We start from the raw sequence: 20,470 nt of genomic DNA, 5'->3' as shown, positions 1-20,470 counted from the left end.
CATAGGTGGGAACTGAACAATGAGATCACTTGGACTCGGGAAGGGGAACATCACACACCGGGGCCTATCATGGGGAGAGGGGAGGGGGGAGGGATTGCATTGGGAGTTATACCTGATATAAATGATGAATTGATGGGTGCTGACGAGTTGGTGTATGTAACAAACCTGCACGTTATGCACATGTACCCTAGAACTTAAAGTATAATAATAAAAAAAAAAATTCTAAATTTAGAAATCTGTCAGTTAAAATTCATGTTCCATCAGGGAAAATTGAGTATCAACTGATCATGACGTGATATTATGGAATTATTGTTGATTGTGTTAGGTATAATAATAATATGGTCATTTAAAAAATCCTTATCTGTTAGAAATACAAATGAGAGTATTTATAGGTGAAATGATAGTGCTTTAGAAATCTCCAGTGGAGAAAAAGACATCAGGAAGAACAGAATAGGAAAGGAAAAACATTTTGGTAACTATTGAAGCTTGGTGACCAGTATGCTGGGGTTTATTATACTATTCTCTCTTTTCATTTGAAATTTTCCACAATTACACTTTTAAAAAATAAAAAAAAAAAAAAAGAAAAGAAAAGAAAACATAAGGCCATGTTCTAGTGATTTGGGTTAACACCAGGATCAGGTCACTGGAAAATATTCCATTTAAGCAGGTCTCATCTCGATTTACAGCCAACCATGAATTATTTCCATCACAACTAAGTCATACAAAATTGGTTACATAAAATCCCATACAGACTACTTCAACAATGAGAGACTAAAACTATCCTGTTAAAGCCACTGGAAATAATACTTTACAGTTATAAAGCACTTCACCATTTACAAAGGGAAGTCACATACAGTTTCTCATCTAGTTCTCATAATCTTAGGAAGATTCTGAAGGTAAGCAAACTGAGGCTCAGGGAACTTATAAGACTTGGCCAACCTTACATAATTAGTAAAACTGACAGAGTAGGATGCTAACCCAGGTTTTATGAAACCAAAGATCTTTTTTCTACTACACTGTCACTAAGTCCCCTTTGATACAATTAGCATACATGGTGAAATTTAGGTGAATTTTTAAAATTTGCTTTCTGTGATTATTACTTTATATAGTATATAAAACTTGCTTTTTAGGAGGCTGGGCGTGGTGGCTCACACCTGTAATCCCAGAACTTTGGGAGGCTGAGGAGGGTGGATTACCTGAGGCCAGGAGTGTGAGACCAGCCTAGACAACATGATGAAACCCCGTTTCTTCAAAAAATACAAAAATTAGCCAGGCGTGGTGGCATGCGCCTGTAGACCCAGCTACATGGGAAGCCGAGGCAAAGAATCGCTTGAACTTGGGAGGGGGAGGCTGAAGTGAGCCGAGATGGTGCCACTGCACTCCAGCCTGGGCAACAGAGTGAGACGGTTAAAAACAAAAACAACAAAAAACAAACCCAACTTGCTTTTAGTTTTCTCAGAAAATATACATATAGACAGAAATAGATATCTTGAATAAAGGATAAAATTAAACCAAAAAAGTAATTTTAAAAGAATTATAACATCTTGGCCGGGCACAGTGGCTCACACCTGTAATCCCAGCACTTTGGGAGGCCGAGGCAAGCAGATCACCTAAGGTCAGGAGATCGAGACCATCCTGGCTAACACGGTGAACCCCTGTCTCTACTAAAAATACAAAAAAATTAGCCAGGCGTAGTGGCGGGCGCCTGTAGTCCCAGCTACTCGGGAGGCTGAGGCAGGAGAATGGCGTGAACCCGGGAGGCGGAGCTTGCAGTAAGCCGAGATCGCACCACTGCACTCTAGCCTGGGCGACAGAGCGAGACTCCGTCTCAAAAAAAAAAAAAAAAAATACAAAAATTAGCCAGGCGCGGTGATGTATGCCTGAGGGAGAAGAATCGCTTGAACCTGGGAGACGGAGGTTGCAGTAAGCCAAGATTGCGCCGCTGCACGCCAGCCTGGACAACAGAGCAAGACTCTGTCTCAAAAAAAAGAATTATAATATCTTAAAATTAGAAGGGATGTTAGAGGCCAGCTCTAGTCCAAAATTAAAACCTTATCTTCAGGCCCCTTGGAAGGATCCAGCTTCAACTTGAATGCTTCTAGTGAGAAACTGCATAGTCTGTGAGACAGCCTGCTTCATTCATGGAGTAAGTCTAATCATCAAAAAGGTCTTCTTTAGTTAGAGGTGACGTCTGCCACTTGTTGATTCTAGTTACTGCCTCTGACGCTACACTTGAATAAGCATATAGTCTTATATATGACAATCTTTCAAATAACTGTGAACATTGATTATGTTCTATCTATGGGCTTCTGCTTTGGGGACTCTTCTAGCAGAATAATAAAATGAATACATTTGTGGATAACTAAAGCCTCCCAGTCTTTTCAAAAGCTCTTCCACGCCAGTGGTCTTCAACCTAGGATTTGGTTATCTCTGGGAATACCCAAAGTCCTTCCAGGAGCCACATGAAGTAGGATATTTTTAAGGCAATCAATTCCATATCTTCATTTTCCATAATTTTATCTGTAAACAAGTCTGTGGTCTGCTTGTTTTTCTTTTACATCTCCACATCTACAATCACCCATCTCCACATCTCCAGCTACCCATCCAAAAGGCAAACTACTCCTCCATCCCAAAAAGCCTAACTTCAAAGAGACGGCTGGGAAATGCACAGCCCCTGAGGGAGGGAGATATCCTTGAAAGCAAAACAAAGAGAGTTTGAGAAAAAAAGGGAGGTGCCACCTTACTCGAACCAGACCATATATTCATGGTAAGCTGTTTTAGAATTCATAATCAATACTAAGATGAGTGTCACAGGGATGTTCATTTAACACTTTAATTTTGTTTGAAAAATGAAGTCAGATTTTTTTTTCCCTGACAGAAAATGAGTCTGATTTGGCTGACTGATTTGACAATAAGGACTAGCACTGCCATGTAAGTCACATAGCAGACATTTTCCATACAGTGAATGAGATAAACAGGCAATTCTACAGTTGTGTAGAAAATATATTTAAGGCTGGGCGTGGTGGCTCCCGCCTGTAATCCCAGCACTTTGGGAGGCTGAGTATGGCAGATCACGAGGTCAGGAGTTCGAGACCAGCCTGGACAACTTGGTGAAACCCCATCTCTACTAAATAACACAAAAATTAGCCAGGCATAGTGGCGCATGCCTGTAGTCCGTCAGGAGGCTGAGGCAGGAGAATCGCTTGAACCCAGGAGGCGGAGGTTGGAGTGAGCCTAGATTGCGCCACTGCACTCCAGTCTGGGTGACAGAGTGAGATTCTGTTTAAAAAAAAAAACAAACAAAATATATTTAAAAGAATATTCAAGATACTGAGAATGATATTCTCACAATGAAAGTTTTTATATATCAACCTAAAAAATACGTGAAGGGGTACATACGTTTTTCAAAATTCTTTTTTTTTGTTGTTGTTGTTTTTCTTGAGGCAGGGTCTTGTTCTGTTGCCCAGGCTAGAGTACAGTGGTGCAATCATGGCTCACTAAAGCTTGACTTCCCAGGCTCAGGTGATTCTCCAACCTCAGTCTCCCAAGTAACTGGGACTACAGGTGTGTGCCACCACACCCACCTAGTTTTTGTATTTTTGTAAAGACAGGGTTTGGCCATGTTGCCCAGGCTGGTCTTGAACTCCTGAGCTCAAGCAATCCACCTGCCTTGCCCTCCCAAGGTGCTGGGATTATAGGCATGAGCCATCATGCCTGGCCTCAAAATTCTTTTAGCAGGTTTGCCAGAAAAGATTTTGAAGGCTGTGTCTCTATGACACAATTTCCAGGCTCCTTTCCATTCTGGTTATTCTATTCTGCAGACATTCCAGTGTCCTGCTTACTATGAAAGGTCCAGGGTGAATTGGGGGAGTATGGCTTTGTTCTGAATACTATATACTCCTAATTAATGTAGCATAACCTTCCATTCAGGGCTTTTTAAGCTGCGGCAAACAACTAAAATGTTTACATCTTTTTTCACATAATCACAACTAAATTCACACTGATCTTGCACTTATTCATATTTGAATGATGGAGTTAACATTAACTGGTCTTAAATTTCACCTTCTTTGTTTCAGCTCCTTTGCTACAAACTTATAAAAATATTTTTGAATTTTGATGTAGACAGTCAATGTGTTAGCTAGTCCTTTGCAGGGAGCAACTTGTGAAATGCCTCCCAGTGATCCTCGCCTCCTGATATTCAGGCCCTGGTATAATCCCATCCCCCTTGTGTATGGGCTGGATTTAGTGACTCATTTCTAACTGCTGAAGTGATGGTGTTTAATTCTGGAGACTAGGCTACGAGACTGTGACTTCTGTCTTGCTCATACTCTCACTTGTCCTCTTGCTTGCTCTGATGAAGCCAGCTGCCGTGCTGTAAGCTGCTCTATGGAGAGGCCCAACCGATAAGGAACCAAGGGAGGCTTGGGCCAACAGCTCTTATGTAATTGTGGCCCTCAGTCCAGTAGCCTGTGAGGAAGGCAAGACTGCCAATAATCACGTGAGTGAGCTTGGAAGCAGATCCACATTGTAGTGGAGTGTCAAAATGACTTCAGCTCTGGCCAACAGCTTTATTATCACCTTGTGAGAGACCCAGAGCTAGAGGACCCTGCTAAGTTGGAACACACATTCCTGATTCACAGAGACTGAGATAATAAATGTATGTTGTTTTAAGCCATTATGTTTTGGGGCATTTGTTATGAAGCAATAGGTAATGAATATACCCTCTGACCTTGGTATCTTTTGAATATTTAGTATCTTCCATTTTTTTTTTTCCCTAATCAAAGTCACTGATCACAACTTTTTTTTTTTTTTTTTGAAAAGAAAAAAATAGAGACAGATTTTGGTATGTTTCCCAGGCTGGTCTCGAACTCCTGGCCTCAAGCAATCCTCCCTGCTTCAGACTCTCAAAGCACTGAGATTACAGGCATGAGTCACCACTCTCGGCCTGATTACAATTTTGAACAGAGTAGGATCAAAGATAAAACCCTGCAGGATGCTGTCCTATAAAGCGTTATACAATCTCCTTGGACACAATCATCTGACCAGAGCTGGATGATCCAGTTGTACTATCCTTAGCTCACAATTCTCTATCTTACCAACAAAAAGTCTGTGACAAACATATCAAGTGACTTACTGAAATCAAGATACAATGTGATCTATAAAATTGCCCTTATATGCAATACGGTGATTATATCAAAAGAGGAAACTAAGTCTGTCATTACTTGTTTTTAGTTGCCAAGAGTCTTGCTACATAGATGCCTCCACTTTCATCCTACTCTTCTTCACTAAGACTTCTACTGGTCAGAAGTTTATATTTTGCGGTCCTATCTCTCTGAACTCCATTTCCTTTTGGAGTCTCTTCTCTGAAGCATGCTGAAAGCATGAGAGTAACTGAATATGCCCAGCTTTTGCTTCCTTTGCCACTGTAAACCTTATGATGACATAATCCTTTTGTCTTGTGACTTTAGGTCTTTCTGAACAGAGAAGTTCACAACTACTGTTAAACTTCAAGAGAAAAGTGTTAGCATTATCCAACACCAACATTGCTTAAAGTTTTACCCTTTAAGAATTAAAATACACACTCACAATTCGAAAACCATGTAAAGCATTCCATCTGAGCTATATGTCTCCAATAACTCTACAATGTGTGGATGTTTCAGCATATGACAGATACTGGCTTCCCGCTTTAGATCTGTAAAACAAACATACAGCATACTTCATTAGGTAGGAACAAAAGACAATTAGAGTGAATGATGAATGAATGGATGTGATCTATGGTAACATGGATACTTCTCTAACTAGAGAGATGAAATCCCCCATTTAAACTTAGCTTAACTTTTTACCCTTTAAAGTCTTTGACAATATAGCTTTTCATTATTTTTTTGCAAGCTTAAATCTATATGCACTATAGAGTGAGCTCTTAATAAAAAAGTATACATTTCTTAATATGAATACTTTCCCCCGAAGCAAAATAAATACACAAATAAATACCTTCCCCAACTCTTCTAATCAAATCTCAGCCTCCAAATGTGTAACTCTTCCTTGATCTGCTAATAAACTAATAACTCAATTTACTCTTTTGATTTTTACCTCTTTTTCTTAGTTTTCCCTAAATAAAAATATGTTGTCTATTCTTTAGCCTAAAATCTAGCATTTATAGACCTATCAGGGAAGTTATATGGAATAGGGAACAAAAATAGTATGGTTTAAACAGAAAAGGCACTACTCCTAGAGTCAAAGTCAGAATTTTAAAAATATCATTTATAAAATGTGCTGGGGTCAGGTGTGGTGGTTCGCACCTGTAATCCCAGCACTTTGGGAGGCCGAGACAGATAGATCACTTCAGGTCAGGAGTTTGAGACCAGCCTGGCCAACATGGCGAAATCCCATCTCTACTAAAAATGCAAAAAATTAGCCAGGCATGGTGGCAGGTGCCTGTAATCCCTGCTACTTGGGAGGCTGAGGCAGGAGAATCACTTGAACCCGGGAGGCAGAGGTTGCAGTGAGCCAAGATCGCGTCACTGCACTCCAGCCTGGGCAGCAAGAGTGAAACTCTGTCTCAAAAAAAAAAAAGTGTTGGATAATTCCAAACTTTACCTACCTCACAGTGTTACTTTGGAGAACAAATCCAAATAATGTATGTAAGACTACTGTGTAAGCTCTATAATAATATTCGGAAAACAAAGTTGTTAATATCATCATCATCATCATCATATAAACACTTTGGGCATGGAAATCGCTTGCCATGTCTACCTGGAATAGAATAATGAAAGCCATCCAGTGCTAATAGCGCTGGGGCTTTACCTGTTTGCTGATGACTAAAATCCAATGTGACATTTTTATATTAGAAAGTAGAAGGGAGATAGGTAAGGAAGAACCAAGGCTAAGGATGTACTGCACAAAGCAAAATAGATAACATTATCTCCTTTCTGATTTATTAATTCAACTTAGTCTTGTCCACAGAGCAATGATCGTAGATGGAACCTTAGAAGATTGACTTACATAAGGGTAGAATGAGAAAAAGAAGTCAGAAAATTTGACAAAAGAGAAGCCACAAGGAAAGGAAGAATCAATAATATTAAGAAAATCAAGGGAATAGAGGAAATTAAGCTGTAAGTAGCTGGAGAAGGCTGAAAGCTGAGAAAAGACCATAAGATTCAGCCAGAAAAGGTCATGAGAATTCTGGGCAAGATCAACTTTTGGGGAGGAGTCAGGGTTGAAGTCAGTATGCAGGAGACAATTATGCAATAATCAATTAAAATGATCACACCTCTCATTGGGCTAAGTACTTAATACAGTCACTGTCACTTGATGTCCCAACTACCCTGTGAGGTAGGTATTTTATGGATGGAGAAACTGAGACTTAGAAATGTGTTCAAGATCACACAGCTATCATAAGGGTAGGTTTATGAACCCTGGCCTGCCCAATTCCAAAGGCAGCAGTCCTTCCATTATGCCATGCTGGGTTTGAACACGATCATATTAGAAGAATTTGGCAGTAGGAAAGAAATAGTGGGGTCACGAGAAGGTTTTACTTGTTTGTTTTTTTAAAGGAAGCACTCTGTGTTTGTAAGTGGTAGTGATGAAAAGCCTATAGGATCTGGAGTCAGAAAATATGGTGCTGGTCCTGCCTTTGTCCTACCATCTGCAGGCTGACTGCTAACTTCTACAAATGACTCCCTTAGAGTCAATGAAATGGGGCAGTGACAGGTGATGTAGTACCTACAGAGTCTACCAAATCAGTTTGAAAGGGCAGTGTTAAGATTCTAATGAGAAGCTGGATGTGTGGAGCCAAGCACAGCAGGGCTGGGGGCTCAGTGTTTACTGCAAAGGAAGAGATCAGAGGCACAGGAAAGATGCCTCCATCTCCAAAAGTAGTTAGGAAGGCCCCACAGAAGGGGAGGATGTGAAGGAGCTGTGGGGTTTGTGCTGGGAAGTCATAACCATGAGGAAAGCTTTTAACAAGTGTGCTGGAGGGCCAGGCTGAGCCAGACAACATCAATCACATGCCTGCACAGGTTTTTCCTCTCCAAGAGTGTTCTGCCTTCTATTTCTAGGAAAAGCTTAAAATTTTTAATACTCATTTTTATGTTTATCTCTAGTTTCCCATTTTTATTAGAACTCACCCTTTCATATCTTCTGTTTTCAACTTAAATTTTTCTTTTTCCATTCCTCTCTATTCTAATCAAAAGCCTGATTTTAACTCTATCCTATGACACTGGAGCCATGAAGTAAACAGATTGGCGTTTGCCACAATTAAAACGGACCTTTTCTCTTCTTTCCAGTTTATTTTCTATTTTGCCTCTTTCATGTAACTAAATTGTATTTTTCCTTTTCTGAGACAGAGTCACGCTCCGTCACCCAGGCTGGAGTGCAGTGGAGTGATCATGGCTCACTGTAGCCTCCACCTCCCAGGTTCAAGAGATTCTCCTGCCTCAGCCTCCTGAGTAGCTGGGATTACAGGTGTGCATCACCATGCCTGGCTAATTTTTTGCATTTTAGTAGAGACGTTTGTTTTTTTTTTTTCTTTCAGAAGCAAACCATCACAAATGAGGATTTTTTTATTTGCCACTATTATAAGTCTGAACTTTAAACAGATTCTTGGACTGGTGGTTCATATCCATCAGTTCGTTCAACGTTAGCACCTGGAGATGGGGTTTTGTGGTGTTGGCCAGGCTGGTCTTGAAGTCCTGACCTCAAGTGATCCACCCGTCTCGGCCTCTCAAAGTGCTGGGATTACAGGTGTCAGCCACCGTGCCCAGTCTAAATTATATTTTTATCTCCACATTCACCATCTGCTATGTGATACATTGGTTATACTGAAAGTTTGTAAGTGGAAATAGATGCTCTTTAGACCCCTCCATTTGAGCCACACATTTTGATTTGGTAAACCAAAAGTCCTTGGTCTAGTCTCTTATCACCTACCCACTCTCAAAATAAAGGCAGAATTGCTGGGGGACCAGCCTTCAAAGCAATTTAAATGTCACTGGATCTGACATTTCAGAACTAAAATCAGAATACTGATTGGACAGTATGAAACTAACAACATAAAAATATATTTCAAATGATAAGGGCAATGATCTAGAAAAATTGTGGTCATGTTTTCCTGAATTCAAGTATAAATTAAATAGCTCAAATAGAAAGCACAATTTAAAAACACAAATACATTATATATCCTTTCCAGCTGTAGATTCCATGAATATTAAACTCAAAATGTTTGTTTCTAAATATGAATGTGAATTAAAGATATATGTATTAAGTGCTATTAAGTCTACGCTGATATAGCAAACTAAAAACACTATTTGCCTACAAATCAACTCTAGAGGAAAAGTAGGAAGGAATTTGAAAGCAGGTGATAAAAATATGATTTAAAGTTGTGATTATCTGACTGCTTACAGGTGTTAGCACAGAATGTACCTGTGAATGACATGACCCAGGGTTACCATCTCTATTTTGGAGTATTGTTTTGTTTACAGCCTAGTAACTGGTACCTCTCTTTACTCTCCTTTGTATTTTCTTTTTTTTAATGAGTAGATTTTTTTATTTCAATAGTTTTTGTGGAACAGGTGGTGTTTAGTTGCATGGAAAAGTTCTTTAGTGGTGAATTCTGAGATTCTGGTGCACCTGTCACCCAAGCAGTGTATACTGTACCCAGTGTGTAGCCTTTATCCCTCACCTCCCCTCCCACCCTTCCCCCAAAGTCCATCGTGTCATTCTTATGCCTCTGCATCCCTACAGCTCAGTTCTCACATACGAGTGAGAATATACAATGTTTGGTTTTCCATTCCTGAGTTACTTCACTTAGAATAATGGTCTCCAGCTGGGTGCAGTGGTTCACACCTGTAATCCCAGCACTTTGGGAGGCCGAGGCAGGTGGATCACCTGAGGTTAGGAGTTCGAGACCAGCCTGACCAATATGGTGAACCCCCGTCTCTACTAAAAATACAAAAATTAGCTGGGTGTAGTGACGTGCATCTGTAGTCCCAGCTACTCAGGAGGCTGAGACAGGAGAATTGCTTGAACCTGGGAGGCAGAGGTTGCAGTGAGCCGAGATCACGCCACTGCATTCCAGCCAGAGCAACAGAGCGAGACTCTGTCTCAGATTTTAAAAAAAGAAGAAGAAGAAGAAGAAGGGTCTCCAACTCCATCCAGCTTGCTGTGAATGGCATTATTTCATTCCTTTTTACGGCTATGTTGTACTTTCTTTTTTTGTAATTTCTCAGGAAATTTAAAAAATATTTTAAACTAATTTATTTCTGTGTTTAGTGTCCTTATATTTAACTATGTGCCTATATTTATTTTATCAATTTATTTCCCTTTAAAAGGGGAACTAGTAATACAGATAGCAATATTTAATTTTCTAACTCAAATTAGAAACTTAAATGAAATCAACCTGCCATATGGCATTAGAACTACTATTAGTTTCCTAAAAAGTTTGGGCTCTTCAACAATAGTAAAGCAAGTATCCCACCAGAGTCTGCCTATCGCTGGTCCTCAAGTAAGGGAAAGTTAGGTACTCAAGTAAGGGAAAGTTAGGGAAGCTGGTTCAAGTGGTCTGTTTTAAAAATAATTTTCCTGTAAAGTACTATTTTACTACTACTTTTCTTGAAGAACTAGGAGAATTTTTCATTCTATCTTTATCTGAACTTAAAAGATCTAAATTTAAGATTTCGTTTGCTCAAGAGCATTCAGTAAGGATTTTTTTTTTTTTTTTTTTTTGAGCTAGGGTCTCATTCTGTTGCTCAGGCTGGAGTGCAGTGGCGTGATCACAGCTCACTGTAACCTCGAACTCCTGGGCTCAAGGGATGCTCCCACCTCAGCCTCCTGAGCAGCTGGGCTACAAGCATGTGCCACCATGCCCAGCTGATTTTTAAATAGTTTATAGAGACAGAGTCTTGCTATGTTGCCCAGGTTGATCTTGAATTCCTGGCCTCAATCAATCTTTCTGCCTTGGACTTCCAAAGTGTTAGGATTACAGGTGTGAGTCACTGCACCCAGCTCAATAAAGATTTTGATCAGCACCATCCAACTGAAGTATAATGTAAGCCATGTATATAATTTTAAATTTTCCAGTAGCCACATTAAAAAAGTAAAAAGAAACAGGTAAAATTCATTTTAATAACATATTTTATCCAATTCAATGTATACAAAGTATTATTTCAACATATAATCATACTAAAATTAATAAAATAAGTTACATTCTTTTTTTGTACTATGTCTTTGAGTCTTTGAGTAGCATGTATTTTTACACTTAGAGCAAATCTCAATTTGGTCTGGCCACATTTTAAGTGCTCAATAACTACATGTGGCTAGTGTCTACCAAATTGGAATGGTGCCACTCTAGATAAGTTGACTTGCTTTAATTCTTATCCTCTCCTGATTGTGAGTTCTTCTGTAATTCTTACAGATATTTATAATGTCAGTCATTCCAAAAAGAATCTAAACTCAGATGTGTTTTTAATAAATACTTTCACAGAAGGAAATCCTATAGCTTCTTTTAATAACCCAAATCTATCATTTAATAACTAAATCTGGAATTTCTTCACTATCGTTAATCTAATGCAACCTTTGAGACTTTAAAGTGTCCCTCTATAAGTCCTCATTTAATTGTTATTGTAATAACCCTGCATGACATACATATACACATACATATATATGCACATATATCTCCCCATTTTACAGAGGTAGAAACTGAGGTACAGGGCCCAATGATATAAATCACACAGCTAGTAAGTGGAGGAAGCAGAACTAATAACCAAAGTCCTTTGCTCTTTACATCACACCACAGTGCCTCCTGGGTCAGCATAGTTTTTACACATCCTAAGATCCAATCACACAATAGTGCTAATATGGTAACAGTGACTTGAATGACAGGCTATCAAGACTGTTACAGAACTGGCTTATTTCAGCTGCACTGTAACTAGTGATAGTCAGAAACTAGATACTGCTCTTTTCCTAACAAATATATAAGTATTCTCGTTAATTTCCAAACAATGTCTAGATTGTGTTAGAAATTCAACAGTTAAACAAAATTCGCTAAGAGCTGACCTGGACTCAAAATCAAAATAAAGAATATTCTAATCTAATCATAGAAAGAACTAGGACAAGTATTAATATGTTCATTTCAATAAATATTAATAACAAAATAAGTAAACGAAAGTCATTATTGACTCAACACATTTTTCCTTAGTGTACTGAAATTAATGACCAAATGATATTTTAAGAAAGGAATCCAAGCAGAACCTTGGAAGGATTATAGTAGCAAAGTCAATTTCTGCTGCTGGGTTCTACCTTTATCTAATAACCAAGTTGAAGAATAAAGATCCCAGCTGCCTTTGGCAACAACACAGGTCAGGTTGGCTTTAATGAGGCTATCTTCCTCATTGACCTTTACGAAAGTTGGCCTCAGCTAGTGAAGAGTAGAGGCCTAGACAGGCTCCCATAGAAATCTGGGTCAACTGCAAACTCATAATTTCTTTGATTTTTTTTTCACATGTTTCACTACTAGCTCTATACATTTTGTCGTCTTTTTTCACACACACAAAGAAAAATCCAAGCAGCTTCTAATTTCTTTGAATTCTTGCTCATAGAAAAAAAATTCCTGTGGCCCCAAATATCATAATCAGGTGAATAAAGAAAGGAAGCAGCACATCATTAATTCAATGTTTGACTGATGTGAAAATTTTCTTAAATAGGCAAATGTGTATTAATTAGAAATCAATCTTAACTGCATTAAGCATTTACAAATTAATGGGGTTTTGGTAATATGTTTCCCAAACAGTTTTCAGTTCTGATAAGTGTAACAAATTTGTATATGACAAAAATAGAAATACGTTGCTCTAAATTTGTCTAAAAGGTGCAATTGCTGTATTGCTTTTCATTTTGGGAAATGTAAACCAAAGAGGGGAAGATCAGGGCATTTTACTATTAGAAAAACCAGACATCTATTTAACATGGTATTCCTTACTTTATAAAAGAAAATTAGAGAAACATCAGTTCATAACTCAATTACTTCTCAATATTAAAGTCTTAAAAATCATACATGTTAGAGCCTGAAGGAACTTTGTGGGATGACAGAATGCATACATTTGCCAAAACTCACTGAAGTGTACAATTAGATGGGTTCATTTTATTGTGCATATGTTCTTCAATAAAATTTAAAAAGCAAAGAGAAGTTACTGAAATAAAATGGGAATTCAACTAATATATCAAAGCAAAAAAATGTTCTTCACATACCTATGCTTTATACTTTCATAATTGTGTTATCTATAATTTACTTTCTATATTTATTAACTGATAGCTGAGGAGCTCAACAAGGACATGCTAATAGGATAGATTTCCTTACCACCCACTTCTCCCCCAAATCTCCTTCCAGGATGGGGCCAGCCCAGGAAATACTGACAGCAGGGCCAAAACTTTTCCCAGAAAGCAATTTGTGGTCTGTTTCAATATGTAAAAAAGGAACGACTGAGGTAAAAATTCTGTATGGCATAGTGAAACGATTATCTGAGGTTTTTTTTTCTTTTAATAATATGGGTTTCCCCATCCAGCTACAGAATCCTTTTGTCAGCAAAGTCTCATAAAAATAGTATAAAACAAATTTATCATAAAAAACTACCAATATGTGACACTTATTTGAAAAAGGACCAAGAAAAATGAGTTAACTGTTTTGATAAATACTTTGAACTCACAGATACTGACAGCCCTGCTTGATTTTTCCCTGAATAGCTCTTCTGCCATTTCATCAAATTTGGAATGGGCAAAGCATAAGTTTCCTTAAAAACTGAGTTAGAGACCAGGCGCGGTAGCTCATGCCTGTAATTATACTAGCAGTTTGGGAGGCTGAGGCAGGTGAATCGCTTGAGCCCAGGAGTTCGGGACCAGCCTGGGCAACATGGCGAAACCCTGTTTCTACAAAAAATACAAAAATTAGCTGGGTATGGTGATGTGTGCCTGTATTCCCAGCTAATCAGGAGACTGGAGTGGGAGGATCACCTGGGGCCGGGAGGTGGAGGTTGCAGTGAGCCAAGATCATGCCACTGTACTCCAGCCTGGGAGAGTGAGACTCTGTCTAAAAATAAACAAACAAATAAATAAAAATAAAAAATAAAATAAAACTCACTTAGAAGCAAAGGCTTCTAGTATCTGATTCACACACAGTTGAGTGTAACTGCAGCAAGGCAGGATGCTCAGAGTCAGTGAAAACAAACAGATGGAAGGAAGGCAGGGCCTTAACTCCTCTTCACTTAGGAATCATTTGTCACTTAGCATTGATGACACAATATTATGGGAAAGAAATACAGTAAATACCTTATTTAAGTCATTCTAGATAATGGTTTATTTCATATAAGTGACTTTTCTGGATAAGGTACCAACCTCTCCTCGTTTGCCTGGAACTTTCTCAGTTGTGGCACTGAGGATCTATCCAGGTTGAAAGCCCTGGGTTCTGAGAACCCACCCTCATTCCCAGGCAAACCAAGATGACTGGTCACCTTACTTCCACAGATCTGGCATCTATCCTTTTAAGCACTAATACATTCTACTGGCAGGCAGTTATGATATAATAGATAGGACAATAGACTTGTAGTCAAAAGGCCTGTCTTTCCTGTCCTCATCACTTAGTAGCTGAATAACCTTAGATCATCTGTTTCCTCATTTGTAAAATAGAAAGAGTAAGATAACGACTCCTATACAGGGTTGTAGTTAGGCCTGGATGATTAATAAAGTATGTGAAAGTGCTTGCCATGGTGCACATGCACAATAAGTTTTGTTTTCTTTTCCTTTCACCATTTTTGGTAGAAATCATTCTTTCCTATATTTAACAAATGTCAATCAAACCAAGTTTGACACCAAGAAGGCAGCAGTATGAACATCTATTAGCAAACCACACTGCTATATATAGTGTAATTCTATGCCTACTTTAACTTTGCAGTTTTTCATCTACAGTTTTTTGGGAAATCATGTATTTCATAAAAAACCTCGAGTTGACCGTAGGATTATTTGGGGAAAGAACTAGACACACTCAAAATATTTAATAATAAGCACACTAGTTAAGAAAAGTAAAACAGAACCCACATAGCTGTATATGTGTGGCCTACTGATTACCAAGATTATTAATCTTCCAGACAGCCCTTGGAGTCATCTTCACACCATCTACCACTTCTCTACTTCCTATATGCAGCTGCCAAAACCTGTCCATTCTATTTCTGCAACACCTGTCAAAACTATCTTTCTCTTACTGCGGTTACCCTAGTTTCAGCCCTCACCAATTCTTGACTGGATCACAGCAAAGATCTTTAAATGGGTTTCTTTGCCTCTAGTTTCTTCTCTTTAGACTCATTAAAGCGTCATCATAGTTTTACTCTAAAACAGATATTATTATATTATTCCAAAACCTTCACTGAGCTCCATTCCATATAGCAAGACATTATAATCCCTCAGCATGGCTTTGAAAGCCTTCCAAAAAATCTTTTAAGTCCAACAACTTAACTAGGGTTCACAGACCTATTTAACAGCATAACTGGAAATAGAAGCTAGCTCTCCTGCTTCTTAGTCAAACAATTTAGCTTTTGCTTTTCTTTTTTTGAGGTCACACATTTATACATTCCTTTCCATTAGCTTCTTCCTTCAGCCTCCCTGACCCCAATCCTGAACCACCCGCAGCTTGTGCACCGGCCCCCTGCTCTCTGTCCCCTAACAAATGCTGTTCCCTCTGTATGATACTCCATGTGCTTGCTTCCTTCTCTGCCTGGTAAACCCCTATCATTCATCAAGATCCCACTTAGACGTCGCCTCAAAGTTCTCTTTAACAATCTCCCAAGCTAAGGGAGGCATACCCTGCTGCAATCTAGCAACCGCCCCCATAGATGCCTCAAGATCTTGGCATTTACCAAATTATTCCACTGCTGGCGATTTCCACGCCTGCGAATCCTGCTAGAAGGCAACATCAAGCATACAGGACCCATTTACCCAATTTGGACTCAACATCTATTACACATCTCCTGTCTCACGTTAAAGTGTATGTATCACTGAATCAGAGAATGTTAGAAACAGAAGTGACAGTTAAGACAGCCATCATCACATGCTCCTCTCTATCCTCAAATTTTACTTGAAGGAAAATGAGGCCCTAGTAAGACACGTCCAAAGTCACACAGATAGTTCACAGCAGAACTGGAAGATGAACCCAGGTCTCAGACTCCCAATCTAGCAATCTTTCTGTTACCGCATATGCTATGTGGAAGAGGATGCTAAAAATGCCGAAACTTCAAGGAAATCTACTCCGGTGGTATATCATAATGATTAAAGACTTCTCAGAGAATGACCAAGAAATGCCATCTACTTGCAGATAACTGGGTATGAATGTTAAAATGGAAAACTTCAAGGTACTACTACTACTGAATGTACTTGCTTTAAACAACAGTAATATATGCCTAACTTTTTATGTCACTGGTTGGTTTATATACTGTGTTACTTAATATTATAAATTATATGTCCCCAAAAAAGTTTCATTTGGAAAGAATATGTAAGATTGTAAGTTTTAACAATTTCTTAAATCCATTTATGTATGTGGATATTGTCTTTGGTTAATTATTCAGGGGTAATTTTATTAGGTTAAATGACCACAATTCCAAAAGCAGCATGTTTATGCAAAGAGCCTATCTAATTTTCTTCCACTAGAGGGAACTAAAGATCACATTATAGCTAGTTGGGCACCCAGCATTTCACCAACGTCTCTGGTTTTAAACAATATTATTGGTCTCAATAATAAAATACAAAGATGAGATGACTATTTGCCTTTAACATGTCTAACAACAATAACCATCAGCTAACATTTACTGAGTACTAAATATGAGTCAGGCTCTATTTTAGATGTGTTGACCCATTTAACCTCACAATAATTCTAAGAGGCAGATGATGTTCATGTTATATATGAATAGACAGAGTGCAGTTAAGTAACTCACTCACAGAACTAATAAGCTGTGGCCAGGCGTAGTGGCTCGTGCCTGTAATCCCAGCACTTTGGGAGGCCGAAGCAGGTGGATCACCTGAGGTCAGGAGTTTGAGACCAGCCTGGACAACATGGTGAAACCCCGTCTCCACTAAAAATACAAAAATCAGCTGGGTGTGGTGGCACATGCTTGTAATCCCAGCTACTTGGGAGGCTGAGGCAGCAGAATTGCTTGAAATTGGGAGGCGGAGGGTGCAGTGAGCTGAGATCATGCCACTGTACTCCAGCCTAGGTGACAGAGCAAGACACTGTCTCAAAAATAAAAATAAAAAGAACTAACAAGCTGCAAAGCAAAGATTGGAACCTAGGAAGAACCAATAAGCTGCAAAGCAGAGACTGGAACCTAGGTAGTCTGGCCCCAGAACCTATGCTCTAAATAACTCTACTATACCACTTCTTAGGTCAACAACGACTCAATTCTGAATATGAACTTTATAGGTTAGCTATTTCTCTGAATTACTTCTAAAAATGGAAATATAAAGTCTTGATTAAAATAAAGCTCAATCAAGCAAATTTCCGTAATAAAATCATACCTTTCAAAAAATCTTAAGGTTTTAATTTCAATTCAATTTTCAATTTCAATTCAGTTTTCAATCTTAGTCCTTTCAATTGAAGTCACTTGATTATATTTGTATAAAACTAGTTTTCTATTAAGACAGAATCATTAAAAACACAATGACAGCCAGGTGCAGTGGCTCACGCCTGTAATCCCAGCACTTTGGGAGGCTGAGACAGGCAGATCACTTGAGGCCAGGAGTTCAAAACCACCCTGGCCAACATGGTAAAACTCTGTCTCTACTAAAAATACAAAACTTAGCTGGGTGTGGTGGCATGCGCCTGTAATCCCAGCTACTCGGGAGGCTGAGGCAGGGGACTCACTTGAACCCGGGAGGCAGAGGTTGCAGTGAGCCGAGATTACGCCACTGCACTCCAGCCTGGGCGACAGAGCAAGACTCTGTCTCAAAAAAATCCCAAAAAACCCCCACAATAACTAGGTGGGGCTTCTGGAATGGCTGTGTAAAGGAGCTCAGGGATATCTCTCCCCTGGAGAGACATATATTTAGCTGGTCCAAAATCACAATCATTCAAAGTCCCTGGAGACTGATCAAAGGGCTTACAACAAATTGAGAAGCATTTATTCAATAGAATCTACAGAAATTCGAGAGGAACAATAAGAGTTTGTAGCATTTGAGATAGGGACCGCACAGGGACTGCACCTGTCCCCCCACAGCTCTGTTTCGCCAAAGAACTGTTTTAAGGAGTTCAGCAGCTAAGGGCAGATCCGCTCCTTGAGGTGGAAGAGCTACTCAGGGTGGATTTGGCAGCTAGTAAACATTGGCAGATCCCATTTTCCATGGCTCCATGCTGTGGAAGGCCTATATAGAGCAAGCGGCAGAAGCTAATGGCAGCAGTCATTTCTTTACCCTAAACTCCAGCTAAAAACAGAGGAATCAGGTGAGGAAGCTGGTAGAGTGCAGTCCCCTCTGCCCACACAGCTCTGTGTTGTCAAGAGAGCTACAGAGGCAGCTCCCATCTCCTTCAACTTTGTAGGGTGAAAGAACTATTCTGAGTACATTCAGCACCTGGTGAACACTGACAGATATCATACTCCCTGGTTTTGGGCTGTGGAAGATCCATACTGAGCAGCAGCAGAGACAAAAGGAAGCACAGTTCATACTTCCTCCTTCCCGGCAACACAAAAACCCTGCTGCAGAGGGAGGATCTGGGTGGAACAGCCAATGAGGAGTGAGTTCCCCATTTTCCCCAGCTCCTGCTCTATAGTGCAGAGATTCTGCTCAGGAAAGTGTATAGCAAGTCTCAAAGACTAAAAAAACTTGTCTCTGACAAGGGACACAATTTTAATTGGATCAGACTATGGAGTAATTTATACCACAGGGCATTGTCAAAAAGAAGGGAGCAATCAGCTATCGATCGGTTAAGTTTAACACCAATAGAGGTAGCAGAGAAATGCATGGATGAGAACCACACCTGTCCTGAAGAGGGACATCAGAGGTTGCAATGAATTAGTCCAGCAAGTTGCTAAAAAAGAACAACCCTGGAGTGGAGGAAGGTGTCAGTATCCACAGTTGCTATAACAAAGTGTTAGGAGACATGCAAAAAGCAGAAAAGTGTGACCTTTACAAAGGAGGGGAAAGAAAAGCAGAAAATAGAAACTGCCTTTGAGGGAGCCCAGATGTTGGAATTAGCAGAAAAGACTTCAAAGCAGCTATTATAAATACTCTTAGCTGGTGACTAACAGCAGCAGAAATACTTAAGCAGACTAATTCCTGTGAGATATGGGTCTCTGATGGTCAACTTTGGCTCAAGGACTCCCAATAGGACTTACCAAAACATCCTTGAAACTGCACCTTAGTCAAATAATTTTCCTACCCAATCCTCCTCTTTTTCTTCCCTTTTTCCTCCAACGGGGTCAGACCTGCATAACTTGTGATGGTTGTCCCAGCCTCCTCCAGCTCCCTACCCATTCATTTTCACTCTCAATAAATTTCTTGCACATCAAATCCCTTCTTGACATCTTTTTGTAGAAGCTGAACACAAGCTTTCTGTAGAACCTGCACACAAGCTTTCAATAAGGCGAGCCAGTAAGAAGCACGCTGATATGCCTGTCAAAATGTCCCCCAGGAAGGTCTAGGAATAGGAAGCACCAGGTATCTTTGAGGGCAGGGTTGCATGGTATAGCAGATAACAGGAGGACTGGCTGAACCTTTATAGGAGCAGTATGACCTTCGATATCTTTGACCAAACAAATTATCCTTCCCCCACTTTTTGGAGACTTTGGTCACCAGACCCCTAGCTCATGTCAAACTGAACTGCTGTACTTAAACAAGAGGATTAACTGGAAAGTTCCATGTATTAAACATGTTAAAACAAAGACCCTTAGCCTTTATCTCTCAGAACCACTGCAGTCAGACTTAGATTCCCCCACATACCCTTCCTCCCCCTAACACACATACCCCCAGCCCAAAGCAGAAGATCAGAAGATTCTTCTGTCAAACTGACCTGCTTAAGAACAAAAGATCTACAGATAACAGATATCCATAAGGCTCTCAAAAAATGGCCTAGTCTTTGCCTGATCACCGATAATGAATTTACCCATATACAAAGTGTTCCCAGGCACCTATTTAACACTTCCCTCTTAATATTTTTCTGAGGAAACTGTTTCCTGTATAAGGCAAAGAAAATTTCAAAAATATACTACTTTGAGATAGATAAGAATATGAAACCTATGAAGACAAGAGTATGAAACTATATAATAGTTTAAAAGAAAAACATTCAGAAAAAAGTCCTTGAAAATAAAAAATGAGAGCTAAACCAGGAGACTCAAACAGAAGGGTTAGAAGATCAAGTTGAAGAAATCTCTCAAAGTAGAGCAATAAGATAAAGAAAGAGGAACAGGAAAGAAAAGGTTAGAGATGAAGCCCTATCTTACAAGCCCTTATG

At 39.4% G+C, this 20,470-nt stretch overlaps 1 protein-coding gene across 4 annotated transcripts in view; it reads right to left on the bottom strand.

The window, feature by feature from the left end:
- Positions 1–20,470, bottom strand: part of CASK (calcium/calmodulin dependent serine protein kinase) — a 408,963-nt gene that overhangs the window by 270,745 nt on the left and 117,748 nt on the right. For all 4 annotated transcript variants that reach the window (XM_023202786.2, XM_023202787.2, XM_023202789.2 and 1 more), the window contains exon 3: positions 5,587–5,692. In XM_023202786.2, coding sequence (XP_023058554.1) covers positions 5,587–5,692 — 106 coding nt within the window. The remainder of the gene's footprint in view (positions 1–5,586; positions 5,693–20,470) is intronic.

This window comes from Piliocolobus tephrosceles, chromosome 12, assembly GCF_002776525.5.
Source record: "Piliocolobus tephrosceles isolate RC106 chromosome 12, ASM277652v3, whole genome shotgun sequence".
NCBI lineage: Eukaryota > Metazoa > Chordata > Mammalia > Primates > Cercopithecidae > Piliocolobus > Piliocolobus tephrosceles.
The sequence above is the reverse complement of the archived record's forward strand: the minus strand, read 5'-3'. Positions and strand labels throughout refer to the sequence as shown.